Raw genomic sequence first — 20,000 nt, 5'->3', positions numbered from 1 at the left:
GACCCTGAGATTAAGAGTCTCATGCTCTACCGACTGAGCTAGCCGGGCTCCGTGCTACCTAAACGCTGGCTGAACGTCAAAGAACAACGTGTGACGGCCACTTTTGGGCTCAGTGAAACTCATCCACACTGTTAGGTTCTTAAACTAGGGGCATTTCTGGCTTGATCATGCTGAGATACTGCCGAACATTTAAAATTATTATTATTTTGGGTGTAGTCGGAAAGGACATTAGAAAGACAATTGAAAGGCCATCGAAAAGCCACCACGTGGTCCGTTGACAATCCACTCCAAGGACAACTGTCATAAGTCCCGGAGCACAGTAGGTCAGAGCGTCGTACTTATGAATAATACTGGCAACGGTCACTGACGGTGCTGAAGTAAAAGGAAAGTCGTGCGTTCGATCCCCGCCGGAAACCAGCGTATTTTACAGACTACGACTCTGGTGCCGGTTTTAATGTCAGTCGTCAAAGCTTCATTTCACCAGAAACAGAACGTTTTTCCACAGCTACTTTGTCAAAAATAGAGTGTGTTCACTCACGTGATCAGTAACCTTGTTTTTCCACAGAAACAAAAGAAAACGTTTGCATGATAATAGATCTTAATTCCCGAGGCACATGACATGGGTACACCAACATGCCCACTGTGACGTCATGGGAAAACTATCTATACTTCCATACAATTTCTCTAAATCAATATGTTTCCATAGTTTCTCACTTTCTTAGGTATGTTGCCATAGTGCTATTCGAGTTTATGAAAGGAAGTTGGTCAAATGGCAATGTCACATTCAACGTTCTAAATGCTACATTGACCACGGACCACTGAGTGCAGACCAAATCCAGATTATCGCTCACCAAAAGCTTTCATTAGTTTGCCGAAGCCGAGTTTTCCAAGTGTTCTCAACCATTACTTGCATTTAAATGAAGATCAGCTTAGCGACATGGATGTCGTTTCACCGGCTCCCCTGTTCAAAAGACAGCTATGGATTGGTATTCTACCTGGTTATTCCGTATCTTGAAGTAATGCTGGGAAGTGGTGGTGTCCTTGGCGAACAAAGGGTGCGCCGCTTTTGACGAATTTTAACTTGGTGGCGTTCTTTTAAATGAGGTGTGAACCGTTCTATGTAAGTCCCTCCGACGGGACTTGAACCCGCAAACTTTGGCTTTCTTATCCATTAGGCCACGGAGGCAATCTTATATAATTGACTTCATTTACTGGTGAGCGGTGAAACAATATTTCGTTAAGCTTCCTTTCCTTGACCGAGACGACAGATAGTTCTTTGACAGTCAGGGTGCTTTACAAGTTTATGAAAGGAAGTTGACCAAATACCAAGGGTTAACTTTAGTGGCACTTTGGTTAGAGCGCCAGTCTTGCAAAGCGGCCATTAGTTCAAATCCCATCGGTGTCTTGGGTTTTATTGATGTCCAGGTGAGGTTTGTTGAAATCTGAATTCCATGACAATCTGTGTAGTTGTGCATAATTCCATGAATTGTAATGCGCTAATGAGGTTACATCCTTCTCACATCTCCAAGCTAGCATTTCACACTTCATTTTCTGAGTGGAACTAAGCTCCGCTCACAATTAGCTGGGTAACGTCGTCAATTTTTGCACCTTTCTCTTATAGAAATTTAAATTAAAGTCATTTCAGTCCGTGACGTAACATTGTGGCAGGTTACGACTTCGCCAAAGAACGGATGGTTGCTTTCATAGATGCAGAAAGAACCGATGAGTTACTTTTTAAAGTAGTAGACTGCCATTTCACGAAAGTCTATTTTTATCGATCTGTGGCCGTAACCTTTGACTTCATAATTATAAAAGCTATCCCAACACGCGAACTAAAGGTGCAACTTGGTAATGGGCTAAACGAAGGATCAAAGGAGCGTAAGATAGCAAGAAACCAAACAAAAGAAAGGATTTTCCAACTTCCATGTAAAGGGACCAAAATCCGAATACTCTGACCAGGGTGGGAATTGAACCCATGACCTTCGGGTAAGATCACCGCTGCTCTACCGACAATTAATGGTGCACCGCCCAACGTAGAGCTCGGACCCACGATCTTGAGGGTAAGACTCTTGTGCTCTACCGACTGAGCTAGCCTGGTTACTCATTGTATGAAAACTGGCTGAACGTTCAAGAATATCTGACGTCAAGAGAGGATGATATATTACGTAAGTTAAAAGAGGGCAACTTGCATGTAGCATTAACTTGGAATTCATAGCTCATATAACAATATTAATAATAATAAAAATATTGATAATAATAATAATAATAATAATAATAATAATAATAATAATATTCTATATACAAGGCTAAAAGTTAAAAAATTAAAATATTTAAACCAAACGTTTTCGGTTGTTACCCTCTGTTACCCTCTGTTACCCTTTTGTAAATACCCTGATGATGGCAAACAGCCGAAAACGTTTGGTTTGAATATTTTAATTTTTTAACTTTTAGCCTTGTATATAGAATATATTTTACTAAGCGAACATTATGGCAATAATAATAATAATAATAATAATAATAATATTAATAATAATATTAATAATATTAATATCAATAATATTAATAATAATAATAAACTTAATTTAAGTGTTAAGTGTATTTAGTGCTGAGGCACTAATTCCGGACACAGTCGACACAGCAAAGAAGGAGAGGAGCAGGACAGGAGAAAACCGGATCACCTCACCAACTCGAACAAAAAGGAGAGACGATATGATATGGGACGAAATTGTGATTCGAAAACGAGAAACTCTGTCTTGTCAGAATTTAGTTTCAGACGGTTGGATGACATTCACTCGTTGATGTTTAACAAGAGAGTGTGAGAACGGATCATAGTTATTAAAAATCCGTTCTTAAATCTTGTTCCCATTGCTGCGCATACTTACAATTTTATTACGTCACATTGCAACTGGCCAATCAGGTGCCTCTCTAAAAATAGCTGCGTACATAAAATTAGATTTTAAAACTATAATTGGAAGAGGCCCATGTAGGGGGGGTCCGTTTTCTTACCTCATCCTCTCTTGACGTCACTAATGCAGATTTCTAGTTCACTAGTGCTTAGATCACCACCAGGTTTCTGAGTCCAAATGATGTTTCTTGAGGAGTGAACAGATCTGAGTGATTTTTACACATTTAGGAACACAACCAGTGCAAGTGGATAGGGAAAATTAACAACTTTCTGTAATTACAGGCGTTAATACACTCAGACAAACAAAGTTTTAAATACCAACAGGAACCGAGCAAAGATCGCAGCACTCAAGTTGACTTTAGTGCAATAAGTTCAGAAATCTTCGTAGGCTAAAAATGAATAAATTCATCACAATCAAGAGCATCACCAAGTCATCCAGGAGCAGGAGAATAACTACAAACACCAGCTTTATAGGCCACCACAGTTACATGTATGATATAAATTTCTCTGTGAAGAAATTATTTAGTTTCTTTGCAAGCTGTTGTCGATCAGAGAAACACGTCTGTGGGGAAACGAGTCTCAGATTTACGGTTTACCAAGTGATCAATGGACTGGAACAGGGTACGTACTCTGGTCATCACAGCTATTCTGCATAATGATGAGATGGAAAATATTAATAGGTTTCTGCAGCATCTCTAACTAACTCAATGACCAAGTGACACTGATCACTATACTGTTTAGGACAGAGTTCGCTAATATACTACGCTATTGACTCTCAAATTTTATTATATTTCTATTAGCTTAAAGTATACCAGGGGTGAACCGGGGTGTATGAGGGCGTATCAAGATAGACTGTCGTTTTAAAGGTGAATGGGTGTTTAATATAATGAAGAATGTGTAGTGTTGTCAGAGGTAACTATAAGGTAGACCAAGAGAAAATGAGGGGATAGAGAGGGAGACTCCTGGTCCAGCCCTTGGGATATGTCATGTCTACGAAAGTTATTATTAGACGAGCGGAAGTCCTTGTTCTAGCGGAAGTCTGTATTCCGAGACGTCCGCATGCAGGCCAACCTCGGTCTGATGTTTGAAAGAAAATAAATATTCATTAGCCTTCCACGTGCGCCGCCATTTTCTCTCTTCACTAAGAACCTGAGAGCGAGACAAGACTGCATGCGGACGTCTCGGAAGACAGACTCCCGCTAGAACAAAGACTTCCGCTCATCTAAAAATAACTTTCGTGGACATGACATATCCCGACCAACGCCCTGAGCCTCCGTCTCTGTCCCTTCATTTTCTCTTGGGTAGACATGACACATTCATAGGATGATAAGACTTGCCAACAAATCAGAGTTTTCAAGGTTACGACTAAAGTCATCATGAACAACAGAACGTAAATTTCGGGCAGGTACCAATGATTTAATAGGTCGTTGTTTTTAACCCTTTCACCTCTAAGCCGGCCCAAACCGGCCATGCTTAGTATTTTACTCTTTCTAACGCCAGACGATTTTACATGTCAATGGGGAACCCCTGGGAGTCGATTGGTTAAGCAGCTGGAGTTTACAATGTACTGCCAGATGATCAGAAATGGATCAGATATGGCTAAGTCATTGACAAACTGCTCGTCCTTTCTGGTAATCATTAAATCCGTGAAACTATCCATTGGATAAAGTTATCCAGAGTTTCAACAACCTAGGGCAAGGACTAGAAATGTTCGTTGGCCTTGCAATCTTTTTACAATGCTCGAAGAGTGTTCCCCTAACACAGTCTTTTTACACTGATATCTAAATATCAGATTTGTTTCTTTTTTGTCAATAAGTGGGTATTCTAAATTGCCTAGCTACAGGATAATTAATTAATTAATTAATTAATTAATTGACTAAAGAAGAAAGCTGTTGAACTCATTGCTTCAACTGTTGTTTTTATTGCAATTATTAAGAGCAAGAGGGAACAAATGACCAATCATGCACCTAATTTTCAATGACGTAATGTACAACATACAAAGCAGCTCCTCTCGCAAATAGTCGGGGCTACCACCACATAGTAAAGCAAAGCCATTTTAGATGATACATGGTACGTAGATAGTTGATTGAAGTTTTAAGAGCTAAATTGGGTAAAATGTTCAAAAATAAATTCCTAATAATAAGACTATACTGAAAATTGATCCATAAAAATCATCAAATAAAAATGTCTATGTACAATTACTGTATAAAACGCTGTTCTTTAGTCTTTTCATCACGGTCTGGCAAATAGGAAAGTCATATTTCCCACTATTTATTAGGTTAAAACTATATATATTTGTTTGACACTGGTTATAATCTGTATATAATTTGTAATCAGTTATTTTTTAGATCACTTGTTACATCAAATCTCTCTTTTTAGTCAAAGATTGCTTAAACGCCTTCCAAAACTGAAAGGTCGTTTACAAAGCTAGTTGCTGAGATTGCGTTGATTTCTACATCGGAAAAACAAAGCAAAGACTTCAAGACAGAAAAACGGAACCTTTGACTTCGAAGCCCTTGCTAAACTATTGCTGATCCGTCAGACACCAGGCGTAAACATAAAGTGGGATCATTTTGAAAGTCTAGAATCAAGCATAACTGATTATCACTGAAAAGTTAAACAAGCGTTGTTTATGCAAGAGCTGAAACCAGTTCTTAATGCTAATCTTGCCAGTAACAAACAAGTTGTGACTTTATAAATAGATCACTTCAGAAGCCTACGAGTAGGAGCGTACAACTTCGTTGTATTTGTGGAACGGCGATTTTACATACCGAGTTATTTTTAGATTTATTTTCCCGCAAACCAGACTTTTATAGCTAATCACATGTCTCGCATTAGAAATTACTAGCCATGAGAATGAGAATGGTCACCAGCGCAAGCCAAATCGTATTTAAGAACTCAAATAAAAATAGCTTCATCTGTGAAAATGCCGTTACACTGATAGACCAAGCCATTGGCGCTGTAGGCTCCTGGTTATGGATTCCGGGTCACTTCAGTCTTATTTTGTTTTTCGTTCGAGAACCCAGACCTTTCTCTATTTGTATTTACATTTAAAAGTTTTTCAAAATAATGACGGTTACTTTTGAAACTGTATGTTGAAACATACGAAACGTCAAGTCTATAAAATGCATTGGTTCAAAATGCTTAAAACTGCTACATGATTTGTGCTCTATTTCTGAGCAAGATGAATGTTAATTGTTTCATGTGCCGTTTTAGGGCACCGCTGATGTAAAGTTGTTGTTTTAATATATGTTGTTACTTACGTTTTTTTTTTTTCATTTTGTTGTTGCTTTTTTTTCATTTGATATTTCGAAAGTAGACACTCCGTGAGAGTAAACTAGGTTACCTGTGGTACATGTTACACAAAAAGGGAGGGCACCGAGTTTGGTGATATTGAAGGCACAGAAACTGAATTTTCCCAGGAGAAATGCTTGCTGGGCCACTCTTAAAATAACAAAGAAAATAGCCACAATGGAAGAAGCAAGCCAGGGGATTGAGCTCGAATGCGGCATAGTTTATACTTTACGTAAAAAAAAAGTGGTTAAGTTACACAAAAAGGGTATAAGACCGTTAGTCAGCCAATAAAAAGGTGTATCACCCAACGTGGGGCTCGAACCCACGACCCTGAGGGGCAGCTTTTATTTCATTTTCCAACAAACCAACCTCTTATTGGCAGTGACCTGGAAAGACAATTGCAACATATCATCTTTCAACTTGTGTCTCAGTACATGTCAACTACAAATGAATTACGAAGCATCCTTAGCATGACTGGATACTCCTCAAGATTTAGTCAAGATTATGCAACCATCTCAGCACCATTGAGAGAGTACAATTACGAAATGGTAAGCGTGCAGCGTGCAACTATCGAGTTATGGACGCACTCGGGAGGTTGCTAAGCACAAGAGAAGCGTAAGAGTCGCACGAGGCGATAGCCGAGTGCGACTCTAGCTTCTTGAGTGCTTAGCAAACCTCCCAAGTGCGTCCATAACTCGATAGTTGCACGCTGCACGCTTACCATTTCTTTTATAACATAATCGTGAACACCACTCCTGCGTGTTTCGCTTGTATTTGCATAAATCAAGTTTGGTCAACAGACGATGTCAACACAACTTTGCTTTTTTAAGACAACTTTGAATTAACAAGACAAAATGACGAACAAACAGTTTTCCCAGTCAAAACTTTTATTGGAATCAACAATAATTTGCTCTTGGGAGAGAAAACATTTCGATTTTCTTGCGAGCGTCGACACAAACACGCTGTCTTTGCACATGCTTCGCTTCTGTTGAAAGCGATCAAGCTATCGCAAACAGCACGACTTTTCCAATCCAAAAAAAAACGACGTTACACTATTTCAACTCAAATGGCCGATGAAATAAATCTCAAGAAGAAAATCGACATTCCATAACACCATTTACCTTCCTGTAGCATCTTCCCTGGTCTCATAAGATCCATTTCAATTCCGCGATTCGGCTTGAATATTTAAGCAGAGTTTAGATTGTGTTTTGGAAATCAAAAGCAGTACAAACACGAAACGCTCTTTCGTCGCTTTAAGACCTTCAATTCTCCTTTTCCGCTGCTGATTAATCTTTAGGGCTATATCTTTCTATTTTGAGCTCTGTAGAGGTTCACCCCAATTCTAAGAGGAGGAAAATATGTCTTGGAAAATTAGGACTGATGCGCTCGTGACGGCATTTTCTTCTTAAGTTAGATCGCACGTCAGCTGTCGTCAGCGAGCGTGCACCGATGGGCAAATAGAAATGATCAATTGGCCAATCAGAACGCGCGTTTTATCTAAGTTATGTTATAAAAAAGAATAGCTCATGGAACTGGACACCAACACATCATAAGTCTTTTGAGACTGTAAAGGGAAAACTACTATATACTGCCAGCATTGGCCTACCTTGACATGTCGAAATCCACAGAAATCATAGCTGATGCGAGCCCAGTTGGATTGGGATCAATCCTCACACAGAAACACGACAACCGTGACTCTTACATCATAGCCTATGGGATCAGGTCCCACACCCAGACAGAGCAAATATACTTGCAAAGAGAGCTGGAGGCATTGACCGTTGTATGGGGCGTGAACACTATTATTTATATTGCCATGGCAAGCCAGTAACAGTGTATACAGACCACAAGCCTCTGACATCCATCTTTTGCAATCTTCTGTCAAGGCCAACGCCCAGGATAGAGAGAAGGTCCCTCAGATTACTGCCATATCAGCCCAACATAGTGTATGCACCTGGATCAGACAACGCAGAAGATTACCCTTCAAGGTACCCGAGGAAGCAAACTCAAACCAACAGTCGGGAAGAGAAAATTGCAGAAGAACACTCAACACCTGTTGCAATCAATCTTGAAGAAATTAAGAGAGAACACTGAATGATTGCACCTTAAAGAGAGTCATTGAAAGCACAAGAAACAACAGCAGGTATCACAAGAACACTCAAGACTTAAGGTTGGATAACAAGTCTTTCAAATCATTTCTGACTGTGAAAGTTGAGCTGAGCGTTAATGCAGAAGGCAACCTTGTTTTAAGAGGCACAAGAATCGTCATACCGGAGTCTAGTTCAAAGGAAGATCTCACCAGAGGAAAACAGAAGCTTATTATGAGCCACGCCCTTACATAGTTGCTGGCAAGGAAGGATCTATGGTGACAGCTCAGGATGGCAAATAGTATCACAAGAAACGCCAGCATGTTCAAACCTTCAGATTAGTTCCAGAGTCCGTCAAGATTGAAAGTGATGAATAAAGTGCAGATAATGGCATCGTGGAGCGATCCCCTGATAAACTACTCATCAGCTCTGGTGAACAAGAGAAAACTATTGAAGAAGGAAGATTTCCTCTTAGGCCCGTTTTAACGTTGCATTTCACATGTGTCGAATCTAATTGCATTAAATTCGGCACATGTGACATGCGCCGTTTAAAACGGGCCCTAGAGCCTCAAGGGGACACTAAAAGACACTGCGTGAAACTCTTCACACGTTAGACATTGTGTAATCAGTTTATTGTTCCTATTCTTATTTGAAAATGGGGAGAAATGTGGCATTGTCATATGCAGTGATGTATGGCTTGCGAAGAGGCGTAGGAATATTATGTCACTTCTTTGTCCTAAGAAATAAAGCGCTGAGTTTATATAGCGAACTGCTGAGTATCTCTACACTATGGTCGCCTACCTTTCTATTATAAAGTTTCAATCGCCCTTTCAGTGAAGTAACTTTATGACAGGTTACGATTTCGCACAAAAAAAACCGGTGGTCGCTTTCATAGAGGCGGAAACAACCGACGATTTGCTTCAAGTAGTAGGCTGCCATTTCGTGAAACTCTATTTTTTACCTGTGGCCGCAATTTTTGACTTCATAATTATAATGACTATCCTAAGCGCGAACCAAAGGTGCAACGTTGTTAATGGGCCAAACCAAGGATTTGATCTGAGACATCATGGCCGCGTACTAGAACAGGAGCACCGAAAAAAAGGAAGGACAATTTAACCGCTGTCCAACTGCCATGTATAATTCATTAAAATCCAATTACTTGTGGAAATCGTGTTTGGCACTGCAAGTGTTATGACAGCTGTTGCTTTAGGTCAGTTTCACCTCTAACTTTTGGTTTTTAAGTCGATATTCAAACGTCCGTGACTCCCTGGAAATCTATTAAGTTTGTACTCTACATAAAACAAAATTAATGACTTGCACAAAAAGGGTATAATACCGTTAGTCAACCAATAAAAAGATGTACCGCCCAACGTGGGGCTCGCAACCACGACCATGAGATTAAATGTCTCATGCTCTACCGACTGAGCTAGCCGGGTTCCTTATAACATAGATGTTGGCGGAATGTTAAAAAACAACATGTGACTTGCATGCTTGGGCTGAGTGAACCTCGTCAGCTCTGCTCGGTTCTTGGACTAGGGGCATTTTGCAGCGGGTCTAATTTGCAGGTCGCAGGTCGCAGGTCGCGGGTTGCAGGTCATTGTTTCACCAATACAGAAAGTATCCTAACCGTAACCTTAGGCCTAATTAGGCCTAAGCAAAAGTTTTTAGGCCTAAGGTTAGCTTTTATGAATGTTTAGGATACTTTCTGTATTGGTAAAACAATGACCTGCAACCTGCGACCTGCGACCTGCAGATTAGACCCGCCGGGCATTTTGGGCTTGAATCATGGTGAGATTCTGCCGAATATTTATAATTATTATTATTATGGGTGCAGTGGGAAAGAACGCTGGAAACACAATTGAAGGGACATCGGGAAGCCACCACGGGGAGCTTATTTTACAGACTACGACTCTGGTACCGGGTTTAATGTCAATCGTCAAAGCTTCCTTTGACTACAGACAGCCACTGCTACTTTCTCAACTACATTACCATACATTTCTCTAAATCAACATGTTACCACAGTTTATTACTTTCTTAAGTATGTCATTATAGTGATGATAGACTCATGATCATTCGGCTAGCTGAGTGTTGCACCCAATTCAAACACTTGGGATTAAAACGTTTTGTTCCAGGTATTTCCATATCATCTAAAATACCAGTTCTACACTATCATGCAATACAATACACAAAGAATCTTAATCCCGAAAGAATTGAATTTGGTACAACATTGAGTTAGCCGATTAGGTCTATTCGAGGTTACTGATGAGAGGAGGTTGATCAAATCTTAAGGATTATCATCGTCAAAGTCACACTCAACGTTTAAAATGAATGACTAAATTCAGTTTATCGCTCACAAAAAGCTTTCATCAGTTTGCCCGAAGTCGAGTTTTGCAGGTGTTCTCAACCATTACTCGTATTTAAAAGAGGATCAGCATGGCGACATGGATAGCCTTTCACCGGCTGACCTGTTCGAAAAATAGCCTCTGATTGAGTACTATTCTGCCTCAATCCCAGCAAAAAAGATGCTGACACCAACCCATAATGCAACCCATTTTCCCCTTTTCATTGTTAATCGCACAATAACTTTCGGCATTCGTGGAAAAAGTCATTACTTTTTTTCCTACAACTTTGAAAAGGGGAGAGGCGGTAAACTGATACTTGCCATCCAGTTTCATAGAAATTTATGCCGAGATTGCTGGTTATTACGGATCTAACAGCAATATTAGGAAGTTGTGTTGTCTTTGTTGAACAAAGGGTGTTCCGCTTTGGCGAAATTTGACTTGAAAGCGTGCTCAATCTCGCAATTTGGGAGGAAAAGGGAGAGTTCTTTCAAAGGTGTGTACCTTGTAGCGAAAAAGTGAGTCCAAACACCTCCGACGGGACTTGAACCCGCAATCTTCGGCTTTCTTTTTTCAATAGGAGGCCGACGCCTTATCCATTAGGCCACGGAGGCAATCTTCCTTTCTATTAAAGTCGACTTGATGTACTGGTCAGCGGTAAAATATATTTCATTACGCTTCTTTGATCGAAATGACAGATGGTTCTTTGACAGCAACAGTGCTTTTCAAGTTTATGAAAGGACGTTGATCAAATCCCAAGGCTTAACTTCAGTGGCAGTTAATGTAGGTCTACGTGCAAGGCACCGTAGCTCAGTTGGTTAGAGCGCCAGTCTTGTAAACTGGCGGTCATGGGTTCAACTCCCATCGGTGCCTTGGGTTTTATGTTCAGGTGAGGTTTGTTGAAATCTGAATTCCACGACAATCATTGTAGTTGTGCATAATAACGTGAAGGGGAATGCATTAGTGAGATCGCATCCTTTTCCCTAGACAAATCAAAAGATGATGCGTTTTATAGCATCTAATCTCGGCTTGAGCTTCGAGGTATAAGCTTAGACCTAATCGGCTAACTCGATGTTGTACCCAATTAAAATCTCCCTGCATTAAGATTTGTTGTGCATTGTATGTAGCAGTCATATTAAATTCATGATATGTAAATACCTTGAACAAAATGTTTTATTCCCAAAAGGGTTTGAATTGGATACAGTTAGCCTACTAGGACTGTCGATTTTGTCTGAGTTGGAAATTCGCCTGGGAGTGTACACGAACCCATGACTTCCGCATCTTAAAGCTAGCATTTCAGACTTCATTTTCAGACAGAGCTGAACCTATCTTTAACCAAGCTCTGCTTACATAGAGGCAGACAAAATCGACGAGTTACTTCAAGTAGTAGGCTGCCATTTCGGAAAAATCCGATTTTTACTTGTGGTTGCAACTCTTGACTTCATAAAGACTATCGCAAGAGGCGAACTAAAGGTGCAACGCCTTCGTCGTTAATGGGCCAAACGAAAGATTTGATCTAAGGCAGCAAGGCCGCGTAATAGAGGTTTTGCATGGCACCCATGTCGCATGGCAGGAACAATAGATTCTTTTTCCCATGGGAACAAATGTTCTTTCTAATGCAAAACATTTTCATTGTTCCTGCCATGCAACATGGCTGCCGTGCAAAACCTCTATAGAACAAGAACACCAAACAAAAAGAAAGGACTCTTCAACCGCTGTCCAACTTGCATGTCAAATTCATCAAAATCCGATTACTTGCTGAAATTGTGTTTGGCACCGCAAGTGTTATTACTTCTGTTGCTTTAGGTCAGTTTCAGTTCTAACATCCGTGTTTCCCTGGAAATCTATCAAGTTGATACTCTACGAAAACACAAAATTAATAAACTTACACAAAAAGAAAACAAGAGCGTTTAGTCAGCCAATATTAAATAGAGATGCATCGCCCAACGTGGGGCTCGAACCCACGACCCTGAGATTAAGAGTCTCATGCTCTACCGACTGAGCTAGCCGGGCTCCACGCTTCATCTGTGTTGGCGGAACCTTCAATAACAATGTGACGGGTATGCCTGGGCTCAGTGAAGCATATCCACCCTGTTCGGTTCTTCAACTACTGCCGAGCATTTATTATCATTATTATTATTATTATTATTATTATTATTATTATTATTATTATTATTATTATTGTTATTATTATTATTATTATTATTATTATGGGTGTCGTGGGAAAGGACACTCGAAAGACAATTGAAGGGTCATCGGGAAGCCACCGGGTGGTTCGTCGAGAATCCACTCCGAGGCAACTGTAGTAGCTCCCGTAGCACAGTAGGTTAAAGCGTCGTACTTATAAGCAGTACTGGCAACAGTCACTTACAGTGCTGGGGTAATGCGAAAGTCGCGGGTTCGATCCCCGCCTGGAGCAAGCTTATTTTACAGACTACGACTCTGGTGCTGGGTTTAATGTCAAGTGTCAAAGCTTCCTTTGACCACAGACAGTCACAGCTACTTTCTCAACTTAATTATATAGCTGGTAGTTAATCCGCAATTGTTAGCATAGCTATTATTCTTTAATTCTTTAAACTGTCCAATTAAGGATTAATTTGGATAGTTTCATATAGGGTTTTCATTTAAAAACAGGCGAACTGTACAATTTAGAAAATATAGGACAGTTTGTCTAAGCCAATCAAATCCCGGAAAATACAATAGGTAATTGAGTACCATTCTGCCTCAATCCCAGCCGAAAAGATGATGACACCAACCCATAATGCAACCCCTTCCCCTTTTTTCAATGTTGATCACGCAATAACTTTGGGCATTCGTGGAAAAAGTCATTACTTTTTTTTTCTACAACTTTGAAAGGGGGAGAAGCGGTGAACTGATACGTGCCATCCAGTTTCATAGAAATTTATGACCGAGATTGCTGGTTATTACGGATCTAACAGCAATGCTGGGAAGTTGTGGTGTATTTGTTGAAGAAATGGTGCTCCGCTTTAGCGAATTTTGACTTGACGGTGTTCTCAATCTCGCCATTTGGGAGGAAAAGGGCGAGTTCTTTCAAAGGTGTGTACCTTGTAGCGAAAAAGTGAGTCCAAACACCTCCGACGGGACTTGAACCCGCAATCTTCGACTTTCTTTTTTCAATAGGAGGCCGACGCCTTATCCATTAGGCCACGGAGGCAATCTTACTTTCTATTAAAGTCGACTTGATGTACTGGTCAGCGGTAAAATATATTTCATTACGCTTCTTTGATCGAAATGACAGATGGTTCTTTGACAGCAACAGTGCTTTTCAAGTTTATGGAAGGACGGTGATCAAATCCCAAGGCTTAACTTCAGTGGCAGTTTGTGCAGGTTTACGTGCAAGGCACCGTAGCTCAGTTGGTTAAAGCAGCAGTCTTGTAAACTGGCGGTCATCGGTTCAACTTCCATGGGTGTCTTGGGTTTTATTTAAGTTCAGGTGAGGTTTGTTGAAATATGAATTCCATGGCAATCATTGTAGTTGTGCATAATAACGTGAAGGGGAATGCATTAATGAGATCGCATCCTTTTCCATAAAGCATCTAATCTCGGCTTGAGCTTCGAGGTACAAGCTTAATAGACCTAATCGGCTAACTCAATGTTGTACCCAATTCAAATCTCCCTGCTGTATGCAGCATTCATATTTAAATGATATGCAAATACATGGAACAAAACGTTTTATTCCCAAAAGGGTTTGAATTGGATACAGTTAGCCTATTAGGTCTGTCTGTGGCATCCAGTTTCATAGAAATTTATGACCGAGATTGCTGGTTATTACGGATCTTGAAGCTATGCTGGGAAGTGGTGGTGTCTTTGTCGAACAAAGCACAAAATTAATAAACTCACACAAAAAGAAAGTCACACACAAAAAGAAAACAAGAGGGTTTAGTCAGCCAATATTAAATAGAGATGCACCGCCCGACGTGGGGCTCGAACCCACGACCCTGAGATTAAGAGTCTCATGCTCTACCGACTGAGCTAGCCGGGATCCACGCTTCATCTGTGTTGGCGGAACCTTCAATAACAATGTGACGGGTATGCCTGGGCTCAGTGAAGCATATCCACCCTGTTCGGTTCTTCAACTACTGCCGAGCATTTATTATGACAGTTTGAAACTTTTGAATGTCAATACCTAAAAGCTACCTAGGGCGTTAATCGTAACCCAGGAGCTCCTTAAAAACACCATGTTCAAGTCCTATTTACAAATATCTTTCTAAAAGTATTATCCACTTAAATCTATGAAACTATGTAAAAAAATATAAAATAAGTGACTGCTAAAATTAAAAAAAAAAAGAATAATAATAAAAAATAATAATAATAATAATACACTTTTTCTTTTTTGACAATAATATCCTTTGCTGAAATGAAATTATCACTCTTGACCCTAGTAAATTCCTCATTTCCTCCTCCATGTCTGTGGACCATCCACCTAGCAGGTCAATAATGATGTTGTATTGTTGCACATCGTATCCAGGGTACTGTCGCTTTATCTCCCATCTTAGGGGGGCGTACTTGGCTGTCTTCTCCTCTTCCTTACTTGTTCGGTTATCAATCCATGGACAGCTCATCTCTAGTGCTATCACCTTCTCCTGTTGGTGGTCGATAAAACGGGCATCGATTCTGTTTGCTCTCACCTCGGTGTGCTCAGCATAGAGCGGGACATCCCAGTAGGCTTGAAACTGGTCGTTTTCATATACCGGTTTGGGTTTTACTTGGGAGAACCATGGTGGGACTTTGTCAATAAGGTTTGCGTCCTTCAGGATCTCGAAGAACAGGATCTTCAAGGCGTTATTGTGCCTTTCCAAGTACTTGTTCTGGGCCAAGGTGGGACAACCAGCTAGAATATGCTGAACTGTTTCTGCTGATCTACTGCATAGCCTACATGCCACTTCAGTAGCTGGTCGGGCTCGCACCTTGTGACTGTAATATATTCTTGTTGGCAATAGTTGCTCGTAGAGCTCGATCACTCCTGCAACGGTGTTAGACGGACACAACGTCCAGTCCTTAGGCCAAGCAAAGCAGCCTGCTTTACTCAGACTTTCATCCTCCCACCTACTTGTGTGTAGCTTTCCTTGCCACCTCTTTTTTTTTTGTAGCTTTCCTTGCCACACACTTGAATTATTATTATTATTATTATTATTATTATTATTATTATTATTATTATTATTATTATTATTATTATGGGTGTCGTGGGAAAGGACACTCGAAAGACAATTGAAGGGTCATCGGGAAGCCACCGGGTCGTTCGTCGACAATCCACTCCGAGGCAACTGTAGTAGCTCCCGTAGCACAGTAGGTTAGAGCGTCGTACTTATAAGCAGTACTGGCAACAGTCACTTACAGTGCTGGGGTAATGCGAAGGTCGCGGGTTCGATCCCCGCCGGGAGCAAGCTTATTTTACAGACTACGACTCTGGTGCTGGGTTTAATGTCAAGTGTCAAAGCTTCCTTTGACCACAGACAGTCACAGCTACTTTCTCAACTTAATTATATAGCTGGTAGTTAATCCGCAATTGTTAGCATAGCTATTATTCTTTAATTCTTTAAACTGTCCAATTAAGGATTAATTTGGATAGTTTCATATAGGGTTTTCATTTAAAAACAGGTGAACTGTGCAATTTAGAAAATATAGGACAGTTTGTCTAAGCCAATCAAATCCCGGAAAATACAATAGGTAATTGAGTACCATTCTGCCTCAATCCCAGCCGAAAAGATGATGACACCAACCCATAATGCAACCCTTTCCCCCTTTTTCAATATTGATCACACAATAACTATGGGCATTCGTGGAAAAAGTCATTACTTTTTTTTTTCTACAACTTTAAAAAGGGGAGAAGCGGTGAACTGATACGTGCCATCCAGTTTCATAGAAATTTACGACCGAGATTGCTGGTTATTACGGATCTAACAGCAATGCTGGGAAGTTGTGGTGTATTTGTTGAAGAAATGGTGCTCTGCTTTGGCGAATTTTGACTTGACGGTGTTCTCAATCTCGCCATTTGGGAGGAAAAGGGAGAGTTCTTTCAAAAGTGTGTACCTTGTAGCGAAAGAGTGAGTCCAAACACCTCCGACGGGACTTGAACCCGCAATCTTCGGCTTTCTTTTCCCAATAGAGGCCGACGCCTTATCCATTAGGCCACGGAGGCAATCTTACTTTTTCTTAAAGTCGACTTGATGTACTGGTGAGCGCAAAAATATATTTTATTTCGCTTCTTTGATCCAAATGACAGATGGTTCTTTGACAGCAACAGTGCTTTTCAAGTTTATGAAAGGACGTTGATCAAATCCCAAGGCTTAAGTTCAGTGGCAGTTAATGTAGGTCTACGTGCAAGGCACCGTAGCTCAGTTGGTTAGAGCGCCAGTCTTGTAAACTGGCGGTCATGGGTTCAACTCCCATCGGTGCCTTGGGTTTTATTGATGTTCAGGTGAGGTTTGTTGAAATCTGAATTCCATGACAATCATTGTAGTTGTGCATAATAACGTGAAGGGAAATGCATTAATGGATCGCATCCTTTTCCCTCAGTAGACAAATCAAAAGATGATGCGTTTTAAAGCATCTCATCTCGGCTTGAGCTTCGAGGTACAAGCTTAATAGACTTAATCGGCTAACTCGATGTTGTACCCAATTCAAATCTCCCTGCATTAAGATTTGTTGTGCATTGTATGTAGCAGTCATATTGAATTCATGATATGTAAATACCTTGAACAAAATGTTTTATTCCCAAAAGGGTTTGAATTGGATACAGTTAGCCTATTAGGACTGTCGATTTTGTGTGAGTTGGAAATTCGCCTGAGAATGTACACGAACCCATGACTTCCGCATCTTAAAGCTAGCATTTCAGACTTCATTTTAAGACAGAGCTGAACCTATCTTTAACCAAGCTCTGCTTACATAGAGGCGGACACAATCGACGAGTTACTTCAAGTAGTAGGCTGCCATTTCGGAAAAGTCTGATTTTTACTTGTGGTTGCAACTCGAAAGATTTGATCTAAGGCAGCAAGGCCGCGTAATAGAGGTTTTGCATGGCACCCATGTCGCATGGCAGGAACAATAGATTCTTTTTCCCATGGGAACAAATGTTTTTTCTAATGCAAAACATTTTCATTGTTCCTGCCATGCAACATGGCTGCCGTGCAAAACATCTGTAGAACAAGAACACCAAACAAAAAGAAAGGACTCTTCAACCGCTGTCCAACTTGCATGTCAATTTCATCAAAATCCGATTACTTGCTGAAATTGTGTTTGGCACCGCAAGTGTTATTACTTCTGTTGCTTTAGGTCAGTTTCAGTTCTAACATCCGTGTTTCCCTGGAAATCTATCAAGTTGATACTCTACAAAAACGCAAAATTAATAAACTCACACAAAAAGAAAACAAGAGCGTTTAGTCAGCCAATATTAAATAGAGATGCACCGCCAAACGTGGGGCTCGAACCCACGACCCTGAGATTAAGAGTCTCATGCTCTACCGACTGAGCTAGCCGGGATCCACGCTTCATCTGTGTTGGCGGAACCTTCAATAACAATGTGACGGGTATGCCTGGGCTCAGTGAAGCATATCCACCCTGTTCGGTTCTTCAACTACTGCCGAGCATTTATTATGACAGTTTGAAACTTTTGAATGTCAATACCTAAAAGCTACCTAGGGCGTTAATCGTAACCCAGGAGCTCCTTAAAAACACCATGTTCAAGTCCTATTTACAAATATCTTTCTAAAAGTATTATCCACTTAAATCTATGAAACTATGTGAAAATATAAAATAAGTGACTGCTAAAATTAAAAAAAAAAGAATAATAATAAAAAATAATAATAATACTTTTTTTTTTTGACAATAATATCCTTTGCTGAAATGAAATTCGTGTTATATTGCTCGTAAAGTTTATGTGATTGCTTTAAAAGTGCGGGCAATATTAAGAGAGCTTGATAAGACCGATTTTTGCATCTTTAGCAGGACTCCTTTAGTTATCACTCTTGACCCTAGTAAATTCCTCATTTCCTCCTCCATGTCTGTGGACCATCCACCTAGCAGGTCAATAATGATGTTGTATTGTTGCACATCGTATCCAGGGTACTGTCGCTTTATCTCCCATCTTAGGGGGGCGTACTTGGCTGTCTTCTCCTCTTCCTTACTTGTTCGGTTATCAATCCATGGACAGCTCATCTCTAGTGCTATCACCTTCTCCTGTTGGTGGTCGATAAAACGGGCATCGATTCTGTTTGCTCTCACCTCGGTGTGCTCAACATAGAGCGGGACATCCCAGTAGGCTTGAAACTGGTCGTTTTCATATACCGGTTTGGGTTTTACTTGGGAGAACCATGGTGGGACTTTGTCAATAAGGTTTGCGTCCTTCAGGATCTCGAAGAACAGGATCTTCAAGGCGTTATTGTGCCTTTCCAAGTACTTGTTCTGGGCCAAGGTGGGACATCCAGCTAGAATATGCTGAACTGTTTCTGCTGATCTACTGCATAGCCTACATGCCACTTCAGTAGCTGGTCGGGCTCGCACCTTGTGACTGCAATATATTCTTGTTGGCAATAGTTGCTCGTAGAGCTCGATCACTCCTGCAACGGTGTTAGACGGACACAACGTCCAGTCCTTAAGCCAAGCAAAGCAGCCTGCTTTACTCAGACTTTCATCCTCCCACCTACTTGTGTGTAGCTTTCCTTGCCACTTTTGTTTTTTTTTTGTAGCTTTCCTTGCCACACACTTGAATTATTATTATTATTATTATTATTATTATTATTATTATTATTATTATTATTATTATTATTATTATTGGTGTCGTGGGAAAGGACACTCGAAAGACAATTGAAGGGTCATCGGGAAGCCACCGGGTGGTTCGTCGACAATCCACTCCGAGGCAACTGTAGTAGCTCCCGTAGCACAGTAGGTTAGAGCGTTGTACTTCGAGCAGTACTGGCAACAGTCGCTTACAGTGCTGGGGTAATGCGAAGGTCGCGGGTTCGATCCCCGCCGGGAGCAAGCTTATTTTACAGACTACGACTCTGGTGCTGGGTTTAATGTCAAGTGTCAAAGCTTCCTTTGACCACAGACAGTCACAGCTACTTTCTCAACTTAATTATATAGCTGGTAGTTAATCCGCAATTGTTAGCATAGCTATTATTCTTTAATTCTTTAAACTGTCCAATTAAGGATTAATTTGGATAGTTTCATATAGAGTTTTCATTTAAAAACAGGCGAACTGTGCAATTTAGAAAATATAGGACAGTTTGTCTAAGCCAATCAAATCCCGGAAAATACAATAGGTAATTGAGTACCATTCTGCCTCAATCCCAGCCGAAAAGATGATGACACCAACCCATAATGCAACCCTTTCCCCCTTTTTCAATGTTGATCACGCAA

At 40.5% G+C, this 20,000-nt stretch overlaps 1 protein-coding gene and 11 non-coding genes across 12 annotated transcripts in view; 4 read left to right on the top strand and 8 right to left on the bottom strand.

Moving 5' to 3' along the window:
* Positions 1–48, bottom strand: part of Trnak-cuu (transfer RNA lysine (anticodon CUU)) — a 73-nt gene extending 25 nt beyond the window's left edge. Inside the window, exon 1 of the tRNA in view lies at positions 1–48. This exon is cut by the window's left edge and continues 25 nt beyond it. This is a non-coding gene — a tRNA (tRNA-Lys).
* A 9,598-nt stretch (positions 49–9,646) lies between these two features.
* On the bottom strand, positions 9,647–9,719 carry Trnak-uuu (transfer RNA lysine (anticodon UUU)). The gene has a single exon. It is a non-coding gene; the product is annotated as a tRNA-Lys (tRNA).
* A 1,432-nt stretch (positions 9,720–11,151) lies between these two features.
* On the bottom strand, positions 11,152–11,236 carry Trnar-ccu (transfer RNA arginine (anticodon CCU)). The gene is given in 2 exon segments: positions 11,152–11,187; positions 11,200–11,236. It is a non-coding gene; the product is annotated as a tRNA-Arg (tRNA).
* A 185-nt stretch (positions 11,237–11,421) lies between these two features.
* Positions 11,422–11,495, top strand: Trnat-ugu (transfer RNA threonine (anticodon UGU)). Its single transcript has one exon. It is a non-coding gene; the product is annotated as a tRNA-Thr (tRNA).
* A 1,067-nt stretch (positions 11,496–12,562) lies between these two features.
* Positions 12,563–12,635, bottom strand: Trnak-cuu (transfer RNA lysine (anticodon CUU)). The gene has a single exon. It is a non-coding gene; the product is annotated as a tRNA-Lys (tRNA).
* A 1,077-nt stretch (positions 12,636–13,712) lies between these two features.
* Positions 13,713–13,797, bottom strand: Trnar-ccu (transfer RNA arginine (anticodon CCU)). The gene is given in 2 exon segments: positions 13,713–13,748; positions 13,761–13,797. It is a non-coding gene; the product is annotated as a tRNA-Arg (tRNA).
* Positions 13,798–14,552: 755 nt separating this feature from the next.
* Positions 14,553–14,625, bottom strand: Trnak-cuu (transfer RNA lysine (anticodon CUU)). The gene has a single exon. It is a non-coding gene; the product is annotated as a tRNA-Lys (tRNA).
* A 1,290-nt stretch (positions 14,626–15,915) lies between these two features.
* Trnai-uau (transfer RNA isoleucine (anticodon UAU)) lies at positions 15,916–16,026 on the top strand. Its single transcript has 2 exons — positions 15,916–15,953; positions 15,991–16,026. It is a non-coding gene; the product is annotated as a tRNA-Ile (tRNA).
* A 941-nt stretch (positions 16,027–16,967) lies between these two features.
* Trnat-ugu (transfer RNA threonine (anticodon UGU)) lies at positions 16,968–17,041 on the top strand. Its single transcript has one exon. It is a non-coding gene; the product is annotated as a tRNA-Thr (tRNA).
* A 1,008-nt stretch (positions 17,042–18,049) lies between these two features.
* On the bottom strand, positions 18,050–18,122 carry Trnak-cuu (transfer RNA lysine (anticodon CUU)). Its single transcript has one exon. It is a non-coding gene; the product is annotated as a tRNA-Lys (tRNA).
* A 393-nt stretch (positions 18,123–18,515) lies between these two features.
* The window catches only part of LOC138001313 (uncharacterized), a 1,692-nt gene continuing 207 nt past the window's right edge, over positions 18,516–20,000 (bottom strand). Inside the window, exon 2 of the mRNA XM_068847963.1 lies at positions 18,516–19,232. Coding sequence (XP_068704064.1) covers positions 18,516–19,232 — 717 coding nt within the window. The remainder of the gene's footprint in view (positions 19,233–20,000) is intronic.
* Positions 19,510–19,619, top strand: Trnar-ucg (transfer RNA arginine (anticodon UCG)). The gene is made up of 2 exons: positions 19,510–19,547; positions 19,584–19,619. It is a non-coding gene; the product is annotated as a tRNA-Arg (tRNA).

Source organism: Montipora foliosa, chromosome 4 (genome assembly GCF_036669935.1).
Source record: "Montipora foliosa isolate CH-2021 chromosome 4, ASM3666993v2, whole genome shotgun sequence".
Lineage (NCBI taxonomy): Eukaryota > Metazoa > Cnidaria > Anthozoa > Scleractinia > Acroporidae > Montipora > Montipora foliosa.
This window is presented reverse-complemented; position numbering and strand designations above follow the sequence as displayed.